At 40.5% G+C, this 16839-nt stretch overlaps 1 protein-coding gene across 2 annotated transcripts in view; it reads right to left on the reverse strand.

The window, feature by feature from the left end:
• GNS (glucosamine (N-acetyl)-6-sulfatase) overlaps positions 1-16839 on the reverse strand; it is a 40239-nt gene that overhangs the window by 3909 nt on the left and 19491 nt on the right. For both annotated transcript variants that reach the window (XM_008572271.1, XM_008572272.1), the window contains 5 exons: positions 15338-15441; positions 9019-9120; positions 4591-4698; positions 3421-3531; positions 1802-1962 (listed from right to left, as the gene is read on the reverse strand). In XM_008572271.1, coding sequence (XP_008570493.1) covers positions 1802-1962; positions 3421-3531; positions 4591-4698; positions 9019-9120; positions 15338-15441 — 586 coding nt within the window. The remainder of the gene's footprint in view (positions 1-1801; positions 1963-3420; positions 3532-4590; positions 4699-9018; positions 9121-15337; positions 15442-16839) is intronic.

Consider the following 16839-nt stretch of genomic DNA (forward strand, 5'->3'; position numbering starts at 1 on the left):
AGGCCTAAATGTTTGGTAGGAAAGAACAATCTGAGCTAAGGAATTTAAAACAGAAAATCAGGTGTTTAAATAGCTCAACCTAATATAAGCAAAGCCAGCATCTAAAACTTAGTTATAAGCTTCTAGAATGTGAGCAAGCCAATTAGTTATAGTTAAAAAACAAAACTTACTTAGGAAATAAGAGACCATGTATATCAGTACCCTATAGGGTGACCCTTGGGCAAATCACAACTCCAAGCTCGATTTCCTCATTTGAAATTTACCTGTTTGGGCTCTGAGGGCTGTATAGACATCCTATGACTGAATTCTTCTAACATTTAGAGCCAGATATTCAGAAGAAACAAGGCAGCTGCTGCATCTGGCTTGCACTGGCCAACTGAATGCTGGCATGGCAGGTCCATGTTCTAGCAGCGTAATGGTCAGGGATTGTTGGCCGCACACCATCATCTAAGAGATTCAAGTCCCTTGACTCTCCATTCAAGATTTAGTCAAACAATGGCTTTAAATTCCCAGAATCAGCCGAAGAGTATATGGTTAAACAGCATTAACTGCTATAGACATCTAACTTTATTTGGCTTGATAAAACATTCTGAGCTAAGTAGCTGTTGGAAACTGCAAACTCAGTACATGTCAACTGAGAGTCTTGTTCTTTTATTTTAGAGACCGAACTTCCTATTTCAAAGAACTGGCATCAAGCTAGGATTTATTTCACTAACTTGGAGGAAAGATCAAAGTTAAGTCAAAATGCTTACTAGCACAATCTTACTGCACTAACAGGATTATCCATACAAAAAAGTTATTTAGCTTAAGTAATATAAAATAATGAAAAATATTGTCTTTTTATATTGCTATCTGGTTTTAGTTTACTGGTATCCATGTCTCTTTGGCTCTATATACACTATTTAAAAGCAAACATTACATTTCTTTAGTTAAATGGTCTATAATCCAGTTTCTCTACTCATTCAAATACATTCATCTATAATCTGGGCTGATGATATATAACTAAACATGAAAATGGCTATATAGTTAAGTTACAACTTTCCATCAGCTTAGGACATCATTCTTCCCCCTCTCCAATCAGTGTAAGAACTGAAATAATCCTTTTGCAGTGAAATTGATTTTTAACTTCATAATCTTTAAGCGAAAAATAAACAACATGCTTCTTGCCATAGACAGCCCAAATGCATGGTGTACTGACAACCAGTGCTACTGCTGAAAAGTCACTGAGAGTTGTAAGAGTAGGAGGAACAAATCTGACTTGGCAGGTGACAGTTAAACATTTTTTAACTCCATATACTACAGTGGACTTACACATTTCAACATTTGAGTTTACACCTTCTATTTTCATTGTGTGTGTTTAATGTATTAAACTTACTAGCAAACATTCAAGTTTTTATAATTGGGGGCTTTGAGAAATGAAATGAAGGCACGTGCTCTTGGAAGCTCTAGGGAACAGGGCAAGTCAGAGCCTGCCTGAAGAAGCCCCAGTCGTTACCAGTGTGATTAAGTGGTAGCACAAGAAGAATCACAGCAAGGGCAGAGGAAGAGGCCATGCGGTGGGGAGCAGGGCTGTGCCTCCAGCTAAAGCAGCGACTGGCAGTGGACAGCAAGTTTCACACACCCTGTTTCCCCAGCACCACAAGCTGACGCTAAGAACACAGTATTCCCACGCTAAAGTAGGAGAATGATAAACACTGCTCAGCTCGAAGCAGAAAGAACCCAACAGGCTCCTTTTGCCTTCAAGAACAGTGTGACCACTAAGGACACCTCAGCAAAGTAACTGAAGAAACAGTTAACTTACCCCGGGTCAAAAACCCCTGGAGTGCGACAGGTTGGCCCAGAACAGGACTGTAACATCATTAACCGATAGTTCATCTTTCCTAAAAGTTCTGGGTCTATACTTTTAGCAATGTTAGTGATTTGGTCTGGGTCTGCAGTCAGATTATAGACTTCTACAAACACCTAGAGGGTATGAAAGGATGGAGAAAAGAGCAAGGGTTATATTTGAAGAAATACTCCTGATGTGGATTATTTCTAAATGGGAAGGGAGGAAGTAGATAAAAACCAAGGCCCCAGAGACTATCAATATGGTCTCAAGATCCTCAAAGTGCCCGTGTATACTTGAGGCAACGGAGCATCTGTTCTGGGGGTTTACTGGCTTGGGGTCTATAGCCTCATGCTGGAAAGGGGCCCCCTGCACACCCTGTGCCTTCAGGCAGTCAGGAGGGGGCAGAGGGAGAAAGCTTATTCCCTTCTGTAATTAAAGCAGAGAACAGAAGGCAGGACCCTCAAGTGGCAGGGCTTCAGAAACAAGACTTAGTAATGAAGTGGCTGAAGTGAGAGTTAAAATTTGAAGGCTTATTTTCGCCTTAGAATTGTGAGATTCAAATGAGAACGGATATGAAAGTACTCTAACCTGTGTTACATAATGTTGTTTTCTTGTTTTAGAAAGTAGTTCTAGATGTTTAACACCAACTGGGGAAGGATACATTACTAATGACTATTTCTAACATTAGACTTGTCTAATATCAGTGCTCCCCCCTCTAATCTGCGCGCTCTTCTCCAGACTGGAGTCAAATGACAGGCTGGGAAGATGTTAGGTAAATTTTGCCTATAATGGCTTCAAGTAGCTGCCCTCAGACTATCGCTTATAAAGTAGTTATCAAAATGATAAACATCAGGAGGGAGGGGAACAGGAATAGTTTGAGGGAAACTTTGCTTCTGCAAAGTGCTTATGAGCAGCAGATAGGATGGGCAGTGAGTCAATTTCTCGCAGATGAAACACACATGAGCATCTGCTCCATATGGTAGGATGAGGGATACCGATGGGGCAGGTGGGCACATACTGACAAACAGGATAAAACCATAGGGATTGGAGTCCATGGGAAGCTCCAGACAATCTACACTGAACGTGCTGGCCAAATAACACCTTCTTCCAAGGATGGAGCTCCTGGGCCTTTGACCCTCACTGTAATCTATTTGAGCAGCACTGGATTATGCTATAGTGGGAAGAGGAGTTTCTGAATAAGTCAGTTGCTGTAAGCTTTCTAGGAAATGCCCCAATTTATTTCACTACCATACAAGTTGAAGTGCTTCACATTTACCCCGAACTACCAGAGAAACTAACAGACCAGCCATGTATCATTCTGAAAAAGAGAACTGTGCATTTAGAGTGTGTGTTTGGGCAGTAGTGGGAGTGGAGAAAACCCCATCCAGAAACATCACAGTCAGAGAAGTGAGGCATGGCCATATGGAATTGTTTTCTTGACCAAAGGAAACCTAAGTTGAAGTACAGATAAGAAACACAACATCTTCCCTAGGGTGCATACTTGGAACTGCTCTTCTGCCACCAAGTCCAACTAACAAACCACTGGCCATAGACAGAGGGGTCGGGGAGGTACAAGCAGAAGCCCCTCTTACCTCTTGGTCGTCAAACTCACAATACTGTAAATTCCACAATGCTGACATTGTCCTCACACAAGCATAGGTGTTGTTATAAGCATCTTCACATACACAGTCTGGGAAACATTGCTGTAGAGATATTCAAAAAGTTAAATGAAGATGGTCCTTCCATAGTAACAAATACCTAGTTGCCTACAGGGGAAACCAAGTTAGCTCAAGCCAGACATGGAATATGACAGAAATGAGGAAACCTTCCACAGAGAAGCCAGTAGTCAAAAATAGATGTGAGGCTTTGTTCCTTATGACAGCTGACTTGATTAAGGAATATGTGGTGGTCCCAAGTGTAGGCTGTTGCCGTCCCTCCCTGCTAATGTCCTGACAGGAATCAGCTGTCCCAAGTATGGGCTGGCAAGGAGAAGAAATCAACACTCAAACGAGTTATTACTATTAGGAACTGTCATCCTAAAGAGTTGGAGAAAGAAGCTAAAATGAGCTTTGCAGAATCATTTGCAGGTAGTGATTTAAAAGTATCCTTATTACCAAATGCAAGGGTACTTCAAAAAGTGCGTGGCAAAATACAATGCAAAGAGAATATTAATCTTTCCATGAACTTTTTGAAGAGCCCTCCTATAACTTTAACTTATTTCTTCATGTCTTCCACAGGATCTGTTATCCCACTTTTGGTTTTCTTTACTATATTGTAACAGTTTGGTGTTAGGAGAGCCAACTCCAAATGGAAGCCCACTTCCCATTCTCTAAAAGCAAGGCTAACGTGGCTGTGACCACCTTTGTGCCTTGCGTGGCTGCCACCAATGCAAGGCACTCATGATGGCACAGTTACAGGTGGGGACCCCATCTGTTGGATGCCACTACAACATCTCTAATAAAAAATGATACTGCTATTGGGAGGGGTAGGAAAACAGGAAAGGGGAATTGATAGGAATCTGGGCAGACACATGCACCTGTTAAATAAACTTGAAGAATTCAAAGTGCACAGATTGATGCTAGGTCGGCAGCATCATTTTCACGATTATCGGATTTACCTTTGTCCATCTACTAACCTCCCATACTCAAGTGACAAAGGAGTAGGACTTAAATTAAAGGTTTTCATACTTGATGCATCTAAACCAGCACCTTGCTGTGTTGTCGGTGAGAAAGCTGTCTCAGCCAATTCAAGCTACTACTCACAGATACGCCAGGACTCAGGGAAGGACATGTTGGGTCAGTGACGTTGCGGCCTTCTCCTTGATATTCCACTAGGACATCTGATCGCCAGGTCAAATTACTGGCACCTCTCTAGAAAGAAGAGCAACGAAGGATTCTATGAGGTATACAGACTGTGATAAAGATCACTCTACTGCTAAAGGGGCTTTGAGAGTCAAAACTAATTGAACTGTTCATTCAGTAACTAAAGAGAATGACTAAAACGTATGCTTATGAAAGCTACTGAATATCATACCTTTGAGCAGTTTGGTAGTTAGAGAGACTTTACAAGTGATAGTCTAATGCTTTGAACATTTAATAGTTCCTTCCCAAGACTACTACTGTGAAGCAGGTCAGGAATGGAAACTGACCACGTAGACAAGCAAGAATCAAAGTCACAGTGCATGTTGCTGAAAGTCCAGATTAGAATAAATAATACTGTTTATACGCTCTAAGAATTCTTCTAAGCTCATACTAAGGAACCTATAACCTTATAGGCACAAGGACAAGAAAGAAACAAATATTAGACAGGGCTGGTGTGCTAAGGGCTATAATAGGTTCAAAGTACCTCTTGATGGTCAGAATGAAGGTACAATACATCCACTAACTCATCTGCTCTTCTCTGCACATTAGCGGTGAGGAAGGAAAGCAGCAGCAGCATTTGAAATGGGAAGGTTTAAGACAGGCACACAAATGGTGAACAGAAAAAGAATCTAGGGGTCAGAGCAAGTTTTGGATCAAAAGAACATGAATACAGGATGGAAGCAAAACACTTGGTAGGGGTTTCCTGAAGCAGCTTTCATACAAGCAAGCAGTGCAAAGTCATGGGGAAAGGCGGGCTGGGAGCCGTACAGGAAAATGTCCTGAACATCAGGCTGCACATCTGTTTTATAAAGAACGGCAAGTGATGGGAAGCAACACATTCAAGGCTGTGCTTCAGGAAAGTCATCCCAGTAGCAGAATCTAGAGATGGAATGGAGATATGGAGATAGGGAGATCAGATTAGAAGGTGCGCTTAAAATGGTCTACAGCCTTATTATTCAAAGCCTGGTTGGGAACTTGTTTGAAATGTGCAATCTCAGGCTGTACTCTATCCTTAATGAGCCAAAATCTGTATTTTAGTAAGATACTAGCGTGATTTACATGCACAGTAAAATTTGATTTTTTTGGGGGGGTGGGGTGGGTGAGGGGGTGGTGCACTGGCCAGTATGGGGATCTGAACCCTTGACCTTGGTCTTATAATAAACTTGAGAAGCACTGCTCTAAAACAATGGTTCTCAGTGTAGTTACAAATGCAAATTACTATCCCAATGAGGATGGGGAGCAACCTGGGTTTTACAAGCCCCACTGGCATTTCTGGTGACTGCTAATTTGAAAACCATTGCTCTAAAGAATGCTTAACCTGGGTGAGCACAGTGGGTAATGGGTGACAGCTTGTGCAAGGCCTCCGGAAAGGGGGTCAGAAACAGGAACCATTTCCTAACTCACTTTTCTACAATGAAACCTGAACAATCCTCTGCAGCTCAAGGTCTCAGAAATCATGAGTCACTAGAAATTTGAGAAACCACCAGCTCCTCCATAAGTACTCACACTGCCAAACCTGAGCCATGGAAGCTGGAAGTCAGGGGAACAGCTTATCTCTCAGACTGGAGTGGACTTCAGAACTCCACACTTGAGTGTCCAAGTGTCCAGAGGAGAAAAGAGTATCTGGGAAGTCTAACCAGTGGTTCTTGAATTTTGCCGTATATTAAAATCACCAGGGGATCTTGAAAAATCCCAAGGGCCAAGTTCTATCTCATGCCAATTAATTAAATCAGAATCTCTGGGGGTGGGACCCAGGCATTAGAATTTTAGTTTACCAAGTGATTCTAATGTGTGACCACATTTGAGATTAATGGTCTGGAAGGGTTGTTAAACTTTTTCTATAAAAGGCCAGATTTGTAAATATTTAGGATCTGTGGCTATACAGTCTCTGTTGCATGTATTCAACCGCTGTCATAGCAGGAAAGCAGACATAGGCAATACATAAGCGGATGAGTGTGGCTGTATTCCAATATAACTTCACAAAACACAGGGTAGGCTAGATTTGGCCCAGATGTCATAGTTTGTCAACCCCTGGTCTATAGCAGCACTATTCAGCAGAACTCTCTGTTTCTGTTCTGACCGTTTCTGCACTGTTCAATACAATGGCTACTGAGCACATGATGTGTGGCTAAGGCAACTGAGAAACTGAATTTTTCATTTTATTTTAGTTAATTTAAATAGCTACACCTGGCTATTTAACTGCTCTAATACACTGTACTTCATTGGAATAACGTCCCCAAACAGGTACAAGAAAAAGAGCCAAGTCTTAATTGGCACTTCTAGAACTGTGCAGAGAAATTAGCCATACACAGCATAATGATTTTTTACCCCTAGAGTGAGTCAAAGTTTTTTTTAATTAGAAATAAATTTAATAAAGCACACAGTGTAAGACCTGTATGAAGAAAGTTAAAAGATGTAAAATTTCTCCTAACTAATCTACAGACTCAGTGCAATTCCAACCAAAAGCCTAACATTTTTCAGGTAATCTGAAAAATTTTATGGAAGAGAGATGGCTAGGATCCCCATAAGAACAATAAGGAGAGCAGTGTGCCCATACAGATAAAGACTTAATTATACAGCTTTATAAGATGAAATGATACTGGTACAGGAACGGACACATGATGGAACAGAAAAGACAACTGAGTATCTATAGGGAAAAAAAAAAAAGAAACGAAACTGGATCGCTGACTCATATCATACAAGAAAATCAACTCTGGATACATCAAAGACTTGTCGACAGAACTATAAAACATTTAAAAGAAAATCTAGGAGGGGCCAGCCCGGTGGCGCACTGCGATAGTGCGCCGCTTGGGAAGTGTGGCGGCGCTCCCGCCGAGGGTTCGGATCCCACATACAGACCGGTTCCCGCTCACTGGCTGAGCGAGGCGCGGGAGCAACACCGAGGGTTGCGATCCGTTGCCGGACACGGAAAAAAAAAAAAAAAAAAAAAAAAAGGCAAGAGAATCATAACCATGAAATTCAGGAAAGTGATCACCCCCATAGGCCAGGCAAACAATGGAATGGAGAGAAACATGGATAAATGCACTGGTTTTGATAATATTTGAATTCTTAAATGGGATGGTGGATTCATGAGTATTTCTTGTGTTTCATAACTCATGTGACTATGTATTCTCTTGTATGAATCATATACTACCTAATTGTAACAGACTGAGACACATCAATGAGTAAGAGTCACCTATAATTTTATAACTCAGAGAGAGCTACCATAAATAACTAAAACATTTTAGTGTTGATCCTTCCAAACTTCTCTATGCTTAAGCATATTCACATACATTTTTAATGGGAAAGAGATGTTGTTGTGAAAAGTCCTTTTTTCCCTATGGTACGTGGTAGACATCTTTCCAAGTCAATGCATACAGATCTACATCATTTAGTGTTGGCTTAATACTCTATGGTTTAATTGTGCCACAATTTAACCAACTCCCTACTGGATATTTAGGTTTTCAGTTCTCTTCTATTAGTACTACATGTACATTTTTATACATAGCTCTGTGCAGTGTCAGGCATGTAGTAGGTACTCAAATATTTCCTGCATAAATTTTGATGGAATTGCTAAAATGTACGTATTCTGAAGTGGTATGTCTTGTTAAAGTAGTCTTCTCATAGGTTATACTGATTACACTTTTAAGAATAGTGTCTCAACAGTTTCCAATTTCTCAGAATTCTGCAAACACTAGGTATTAATTTTTTAAATCTGTGCCGGTTTGCAGGTGATAAAGGCCTCCCTTCGGTTAAGTATTTCTTTGCTCAGCAGTGAAGTAATCTTTTTGCATTTACAGGGCTGGCTGGTTAGCTCAGTTGGTCAGAGCGCAGACTTATAACACTAATGTCAAAGGTTCGGATCCCCATACAGGCCAGCCACCAAAAAAAAAAAAAAAAAAAAAAAGAAGCTGCATTTACTTTGGCCATTTCTAATTCTTCTATGAGTTGATTAGTCTTTTTCTTTTTTTGCCCATTTTTCTACTGGGATATTCATCTTTGTTTTCTAAGAACTTATATATTAGGACTAATTACCCTTTTTCACATATGTTGCAAATATTTTCCCAATTTGTCATCTGTCTTAACTTTGTTTATGATAGGTTTTCTAAGGGGAGAGGGAAAGAGGGGAGGACACAGAACTCTAAAGTTTATATGTGGTCCAATCAGTCTTTTAGAAAACTCCTTCTTGCCACATGATCAGAGACAAATGTTATTCTCTGTCCCCCAAATTTAATAGCTTATTTAAGACTTAAATTTTTAGGTTTTTACATAACCTGAAATTTATTTCAGAGTTCTGGCTCAGGCTTGATTGAGGGCTTTTATACTCACCAAAATGGGCAATAAGGACATCCCATCCATCTGTGTCTTATTCAGGCTATAGCCAGCGATGTCCAAAATAGTAGGACCCAAGTCAATGTTGGCAACGAGCATCTATAAGAATAAGGAAAAAACAATCAAGAACACAATCGGTAGTTTTCCTTTTCCATCTACACTAAAGCGCACTTCTCCCAACCCACCCATGACACAAACAGCACTCACATTAGGTTATACAGCCCATACTCTGGTCCTACAGTTTCATATATTCAAATATTAATAACTTGTAATATATTCCCCTGGGAAGTTATATATTTATCTCACCCATACTATTATTAACCAAAACATTTTAAAAAAATTCCTTTGGGATTGCCTTGACTCTTATGAATCATGAGAAAAACACTGGGCTAATGGTGCTATACAAAGTGTCTTCCAACTTGGTTATTCAGACTAGTTTACTAAATTTGGCTTCAAAGAAACTCCTAACTTTTTTAAAGCCTCAAGGTTGAATGCCTCTATCAGTTTTCTGCCCCCCAAATTTAATAGCTTTATTAAAAAGGTTATTCCATTTTATAGTTTCTCAATGTGATAACATTGCTAAAAAACATTTGTATTTTTTCCTGCAGACTTTGTAGGCTGCAGAATACTTATCCCAACAGTGAATCAATAAAAGTTACCTTAAAGAGCACAAAACTTAAGATGTTTTTAAACAAACATATTAGAAATTAAAGACATGGTCCTGCATTTATATCTTGCCGTATTTTCTCAGTTCATTAGACTATTTTTCTTCTGTATACAATACCTCTCCTGGGCCTAAACCAGCATAGTCCAATATAAATATAATGGGGGTCGCATAATTTAAAATTGTCTAAAACCACATTAAAGTAAAAAGAAACAGGTGAAACTCATATTTTATTTGACCCAATATAACAAAAATATTACTATTTCAACAGGTAAACAATCCAAAAAATGAGATTTTACATTTTTGTTTTTGAACCAAGTCTTTGAAATCTGGTATTTTACATATTTCAGTTTGAACTATCCACACTTCAAGGGCTGAACAGCCATTGTGGCTGATGGCTACTGTAGTGGACAGTGCAGGCCTCAACAGAACCTAAGTGCAGGCCTAGAAGTCGCTGGGTCACATGCTAGAAAAAGTCTTAGAGTAGTGAAGACAATCCAACAGGGAAAACAAAGGGGAAGTGAGAAAAAGTGGGAACTAAAGTTTACTGAGCATTCTGTGCCAAGTATTAAACGTTTATTCTCATGTGTTCCTCCCCCATTTTACAGATGAAGAAATGAAATATAAAAAGTAACTGGAACAAAATTAATAGCTTGGAATTGCATAAGCTACCATTTACTGAAAGGAAATAACAGTCTTCAAAATTGTTGGAAAAACTTAGATCATCTTGGGAGAGGCCAACCAGTGAGATTTAAAGAAAAAAAAAAAAATCGACTAATCCTGTAATCCTGCCACTTTTAATTTAAAAACAAAACCAAAGTCTTCAAAATTGTTGGAAAAACTTAGATCATCTTGGGAGAGGCCAACCAGTGAGATTTAAAGAAAAAAAAAAAAAAATCGACTAATCCTGTAATCCTGCCACTTTTAATTTAAAAACAAAACCAAAAGAACAGACATAAAAGGCAAAAAAAAAAAAAAAAAAAAAATCTTCAGAGCATTGTTCGCCAGTGGTCATGTTTCCTGATAGCCAGAATGGCTCTTGGAGGGCAGTGACATATATCCTGGCTCTGAATCAATTAGTGTGTCTCCACAGCTGTCAGCAATTGCCATTCAGTGGCAGACAATGCAGGGGAAAGGCAACCCATATGTTACTAAGAAAAAAACACCCACCAAAACCATGTCTCTAGGGATTATACAAGACCCACTGTTACAGATAACTTTCCTAGTTCCAAGTCCCCAGGGCAAACTGAACAGCTTGGAATACAGTCATTGAGAGTGGGTATGAATATGGAATAAATCATGGGAGGAAAGGAGAGACAGACACGATCTCCAGAGAGGCCCATAACATGAATGAAGTGAAGCCAGCTCCACAAGTACTACTAACCAAGGCAGTTTTATAAGAAAAGAAAAAGGGTAAACATCAAAATGAAATCCAGAGATATAAAATGGTGATGGCCAGTCTCACCAAAAATCATCCTAAGAGCCATCAGCTGTATGATGGGAGGCTCTTTCTAATGGTGCTTTGCTCTATGGAGAAGAAGCTCTGTAAGTTCCAGTATAAATCAAGAGTCACTGAGATTCAGCACAAGTACCATAAACACACATCATTCCAGGACTTCCAGATATCTACAATTACCACATCTTCCCTAAACATGATGAATGAATTCTCTTCTCTTCTGGGGTTTTGTTTGACTAAAAAGCAGACAGTCTCAAAATTAGCATACTATGGGGCTGGCCCGGTGGCGCACTGCTACAGTGCGCCTCTTGGGAGCGCGGTGGCGCTCCCGCCCAGGGTTCGGATCCCACATACAGACCGGTTCCCGCTCACTGGCTGAGCGAGGTGCGGGCGCAGCACTGAGGGTTGCAATCCCGTTGCCGGTCCCGGTCGGGGGGGGGTGCGACACTGAGGGTTGCGATCCCGTTGCCGGTCCCGGTCGGGGGGGGGTGCGACACTGAGGGTTGCGATCCGTTGCCGGACACGAAAAAAGACAAAAAGGAAAAAAAAAAAAAATTAGCATACTATGTCAGAAAATGGGAGACTTCCGTGAGCACCAAGTGTAAAGTAAAGAATTCAAGAGAGAATTATACCTACATCTCTGGTTTTTATACAACTCAGAATTAGAATGTATTCTATGGACCCATCATGGTAATGACTCTTGAAATATTAGTGTTTCAAGTCCCTTGAATGGTACTGCTTTTATCACATGGTCTTTAAGTACAAACTTAAAGATTCACTTATAGATTGGAACTGAAAAAGCTTTGACAAGACCAAGGGTAAATTATTTCACAAATCAGTCTCTCAGTTTGTTTGAGACTATTCTTAGGATTTAAATATTAGACATTCTGAGGAAATAAAAGCCCCTAGAAAACCCTGGGGCATGAATTCAAGGGATATCATATGTTGAACCTGCATATTTTCAGTTCTGGAAAAATGGCAGTGCTGCATAATTATTAAAAAGAACAAGAAGGCAACAGGATCTCAGGAAAATACATCAGGTTTCCAAATAGATACTTAAGCCCTGATGTTAAAGAATTCATGTAGGGCTATCAAAGCAAAGACTCAAAGTGCACCAGAATCCACTTAGTGAAAAGCACTGTAACTGCACGAGAAAGCAGAGAATCCCCCAAATCTCGTGCTGCTTTAGCTTGATTTGTCCCCCAGCCCCAGCTTCCCTAACAAGGAAGAAGCCAGGGTATCACCTAGTCACGCTTGAGGATTGAGATTTAACAACCTCCCAATTTCACAACTAGGGAAACCGAGGCTTATTTTGTCCAAAGTCTTAAAGCCAATGGGTGGTCGTCTTGACTCCAAGTTCAGTTCTATTTCCCCTGGACCACTCCATGTCATTCTAGTTTTCCTACTAACTGTTTCCTTTCTAAAAACCCCTTTGAAGAACTTCTATGACCAAATCTAAAGCTAGATTAATTTCCAGCCAGAGGAGAAAACTACAGCCAATGTTTGGTTTCCACACATAAGATCCACCCCTGCTCTTCCAAATAGCTGGCACATCCCTAAGTCCACTGGTCAGTCAACGCATGCTGCTTTGGCTGTCAGGCTGCTGACAGCTCAGCTCACAGCCCTGTGCCACTTGCACAGAATGGCTGGCACTCAGACAACTGTGTTGCCAGCACATGATGTGTCACTCCCTGTCTCTGGGGCATTTCATACTTCCCAAACTACATCTGTTAGTGCAGTAGTGTAAAAAAACACAGATTGTCAGGACAGTTAATTTTCAGTCCTAGTTCTGCCATGTACTATGTGACTGTGGCAAAATCCACTCAACAATGTGGATGTCCCACAATGTATGTTAAGGGCTGAGTATCCTAAGTTTAGTAGTTCCTCTATTCTAGGACACCCTAGAGTAAAAAAGAAACTGAACAAGCTGTGATAAGTGTGAGGCCGGCTGGGAACATGCAAGGATGGGCATCTATCCCATGTGAGGGCAGGAACCTGAGATGACTTCTCAGAGGGGAGCCTGAAAGGACAACTGCATTGGCCAGGTGAAGGAGGTATCAGGTGGGCATTCCAGACAGAAGGAGGAGTCCATTGTACAAAGGCCAGGTGGTGAGAGTTCCCTTAGGAAATGAAAGCAGTTCAGTAAAACTGCTACCTTCCACCCCTCTAACAAGCCTAGCTTATTCCTCCATTTGTGTCCCCACATATACTGTTCTGCTCCGAATGCTCTTCCCACAGACCTCTGCTTGACTGAATCCTTCTCAACCCCCAGGAGTCTGCTCAAATGCCTCAGAGGCTTTCACTGACTAGTGCAGCTAAAGCAACTGGCTCCCCCCCGACACATGGATTTAAGAACTGATCTTCCCTGATTGCTCCTGGCAGTATCCAGGGCTTCTGGTGTACTTTGCCAGCACAAGATCTGTAATAAATACTTGTTGACTGAGCTAGTGAAATGGTTAAGTACATGGACTCTGTACACAGACTGCTGGAGTTCAAATGCAGGGCTCTGCTACTTTTTAGCTATGTGATCTTAGGCAAACCACTCAACTTCTGTATCTCAGTTTTCTCATCTGTAAAAGAGGGATAGTAGTACCTGTATCTCCTAAGGGTAAGATTAAATGAGATGATTCAGGTAATACACTTAGAACAGCACCTGTCACAGACTAAATACTCAATAAATGTTAGATATTATTGTTGAAATGGCTTCTTAGGAACCGGGCTTCATTTAGATTGCTTAGAGAAGGTGCAGTTTCTGACTTTGACATTTAGATGGAACTGTTAATTTGAAAGAAAGAAACAGTTTGTTTCATGGGGAGCTGGCTGACACATTTCACTATGTTCTCATTCAGTCTCCTTCCCCTCACTGGTTATATCTGGTCCTAGTATCTCTGCTTCTCGGAAATGCACATGGCTACTGACATGGTCTCAATCAGCTACACGTGCCAATCTCAAAACAATTTTAAGATTTAATGGTCTTCCAAACTTGCCTATCTTCCTTGAAAGAAGAGGTCTTTAGAGGGCATTGAAATTTGTAGTGGAAAGTGATTGGCTGTAGGATTGTGGGTCTTAACATAAAATAATGCAAAAGACAATTATGAAAGCCATTTTACCTTTCCAAGAGAATTTTAACAGAATTCCATCAAGAGCATTGTAAAAAGAAATAAGTGAAAGGTAGACATTTAAAAAAGTAAACAATAAGCCTCAAACTAAACTATAGTAACCAATATACCCACTTTGAAACCCATTTTGCAATTTTTAGCTTAAATTATGTGTTTGCTCATTTTCTCTGGTCTTAACAGAGCTGGGACTAAGATTGTGACATCAGGAAGGAGAGACGTCATAACTGGTAGAGCCTATCAACTCTCATCTCCTGAGTGTTGAAGTAAAGTGTTTTGCATCAAGGTGCCCATGATCTCTAGGAACAAAGTGCCTCAGTATTAAGTACCAAATTTGGAAAAAGACATTGAAATCAAATGGAAATGGTAACAGAAGAATGTGGTACACTATGACAGTCTAGGAGAGAAAACTGGGAAAGCAGAAAAGCATTAGCAAGGAAGAGTCCCTCACAGGGAAAGGTTAATTTTCAGAAGACATGTTTTCCATAGTCTTACACTCAAAGTGAGCTCAGACCAGCAGCAGACTTCACCTGGGAGCTGGTCAGAAACGGAGATCAGAATCTGCATTTTAACAAGGTGCTCAGGGATTCACACACAGAGCAAAGCCAGAGGAGCTATGCTCTACAGGAAAGTGTGCTCCCCACCAGGCCGCCTCGCAGGATCGCCAGTAAACTTAAGCAAGTGAGTCAATCAGAATAGATTTGGATGCCACCTATGCACGTACTGTTTTTCTTCTTCACAATTTCAGAGGGCAATTATGATGAGCACCCACTGTTGACAGTCACTGCTCCCCAACAAAGTAAAGATTTAATCTCAAAAGAGAAAGGAAAGCTTTGCATGCTGATGTGACATAAGTATAGGGGATAAATACAGTCAATGGGGATGGTGGGGAGTTTAAAAAAAAAGGAGGAGTTACTGTTTCCAAGGCTTATATTATAAACACACTTTCCAAGACCTTATGCTGATCAGCCTTCATTCTCATGGGAAGAGAAACCAAACTCGTCTTCTCTCAGGAGGAATAGCCTTCTTTTCTCAGGCAAGTGCCTGCCTGTACACAACATCAGCTTGCCGGGCACCTACCTTGCTTGTCTGATTTGGTTTGATCCCAGGCCCTCGAACCAATAGTGGAACTTTGATATCAAACTCATACAGCTGTCTTTTGTCTATTGGCAAAGAAAACTGTCCTGAAAACAAAACACACAGGGTAAAGATAGAGCCAAGATAGAAGCGTTGCTCATACTTTGTTTCATTTATTTAATTAACAGCAAAAACTTAAACAACTTTGTTCTACTAATTCTGGTGTTTTAATAGAAAGGTTAAATTTGCCGCTTAATACTATAAAGTGGGAAAAACAATGAGCTCATCTTTAAATAAATGACTAGAAGGGACCCTCTGACCTATGATAGGACAAATTGAGCAAAAATAATAACTGGAAAGTACTGAAACACAAATACATAAAAATTTGTGCATGATACTCAACCCCAGTTGATATACAACAACTGAATGAGGTTACTTCAAAAACTGCCAAATGAAGGAACAAAAACAATTATTCTGCCTTTCCTGAATGAACTGCATTTTAAGATAACCAAATAATTGATTAAAGGAACTTCTTCTGAGGAATTCCAGCTAATAAATGCAAAAGGATGGACAGAATTATGAAGTGCACGTTGCCAATATCTGATGAAATAATGGATTTAAGCAACAATCATCAATGAAAGCTTCAACAGCAGAAAGGTTCACAGGAAGGGCTCAGTCTGAAACCACCAAGAGCCATCGGTCAAACCTAGCATCTCCAAAGTGGGGCAGTCATACTCCATGGTGTATGAAGAAAACATTGATAAAGGTGAAACTAAGAGGCAAAACAAAGGGAAGAACCATGGGACTCATTCCAACAGGGTGGAAGTCTTTAGATGGTTATTAAAAAAAATAGGATGAATAAAATGAAAATTGATGGGATTAAAGCAAAGGTCTTAATATAACACTACTGAAGGCCGGATGGACCAAAGGGAGCCCGTGCTGGTCCTCCAACATTTAAGGAGTTCCAAACAAGTTTGTTGTATTTACCCCACTTTGAAGGAGTTTGAAAAGTCAGCAAGACTTCAAAGAGAAATCTGACCTAAAATTGCCTGGGGCAGTAGTCAGGCAGGTTATTCAAGATAAACACTGACAAACCAGCAAGGGTCCCTTGGCTCAACTCCCTGCTGGGGACCCAAAGCCTTTTGCACAAGGAGAAGAAACTTTTCTTGGGCTCCTTGACACAGAAGCCCAGTGCATCATGATTCCAAAACCTGTTGATAAAGTCCTAACAGAAGCTACAGTTAGGGAAATAAGGGTTGATGAAATTAAACATTCATAGGAGAGAGTTGGTATATTTGAACTGGCTTCAAGTGAAGCGGCTGCAACTTTTACTCGATTGTGTTATGCGGATGGACACTGTATCTGATGGGGGAATGTTTCCCCTACCTAGTACTTACTGACAGAAGGCATATAAATCTACCCTTCTAGCAATATTAATTGGACATGCTAAATGGGAACCAGTAAGACTGCCTGAGCCCACACAGTGTGGAGTAGAGCTGGAGTGC

This window comes from Galeopterus variegatus, unplaced genomic scaffold, assembly GCF_000696425.1.
Source record: "Galeopterus variegatus unplaced genomic scaffold, G_variegatus-3.0.2 Scaffold771, whole genome shotgun sequence".
Lineage (NCBI taxonomy): Eukaryota > Metazoa > Chordata > Mammalia > Dermoptera > Cynocephalidae > Galeopterus > Galeopterus variegatus.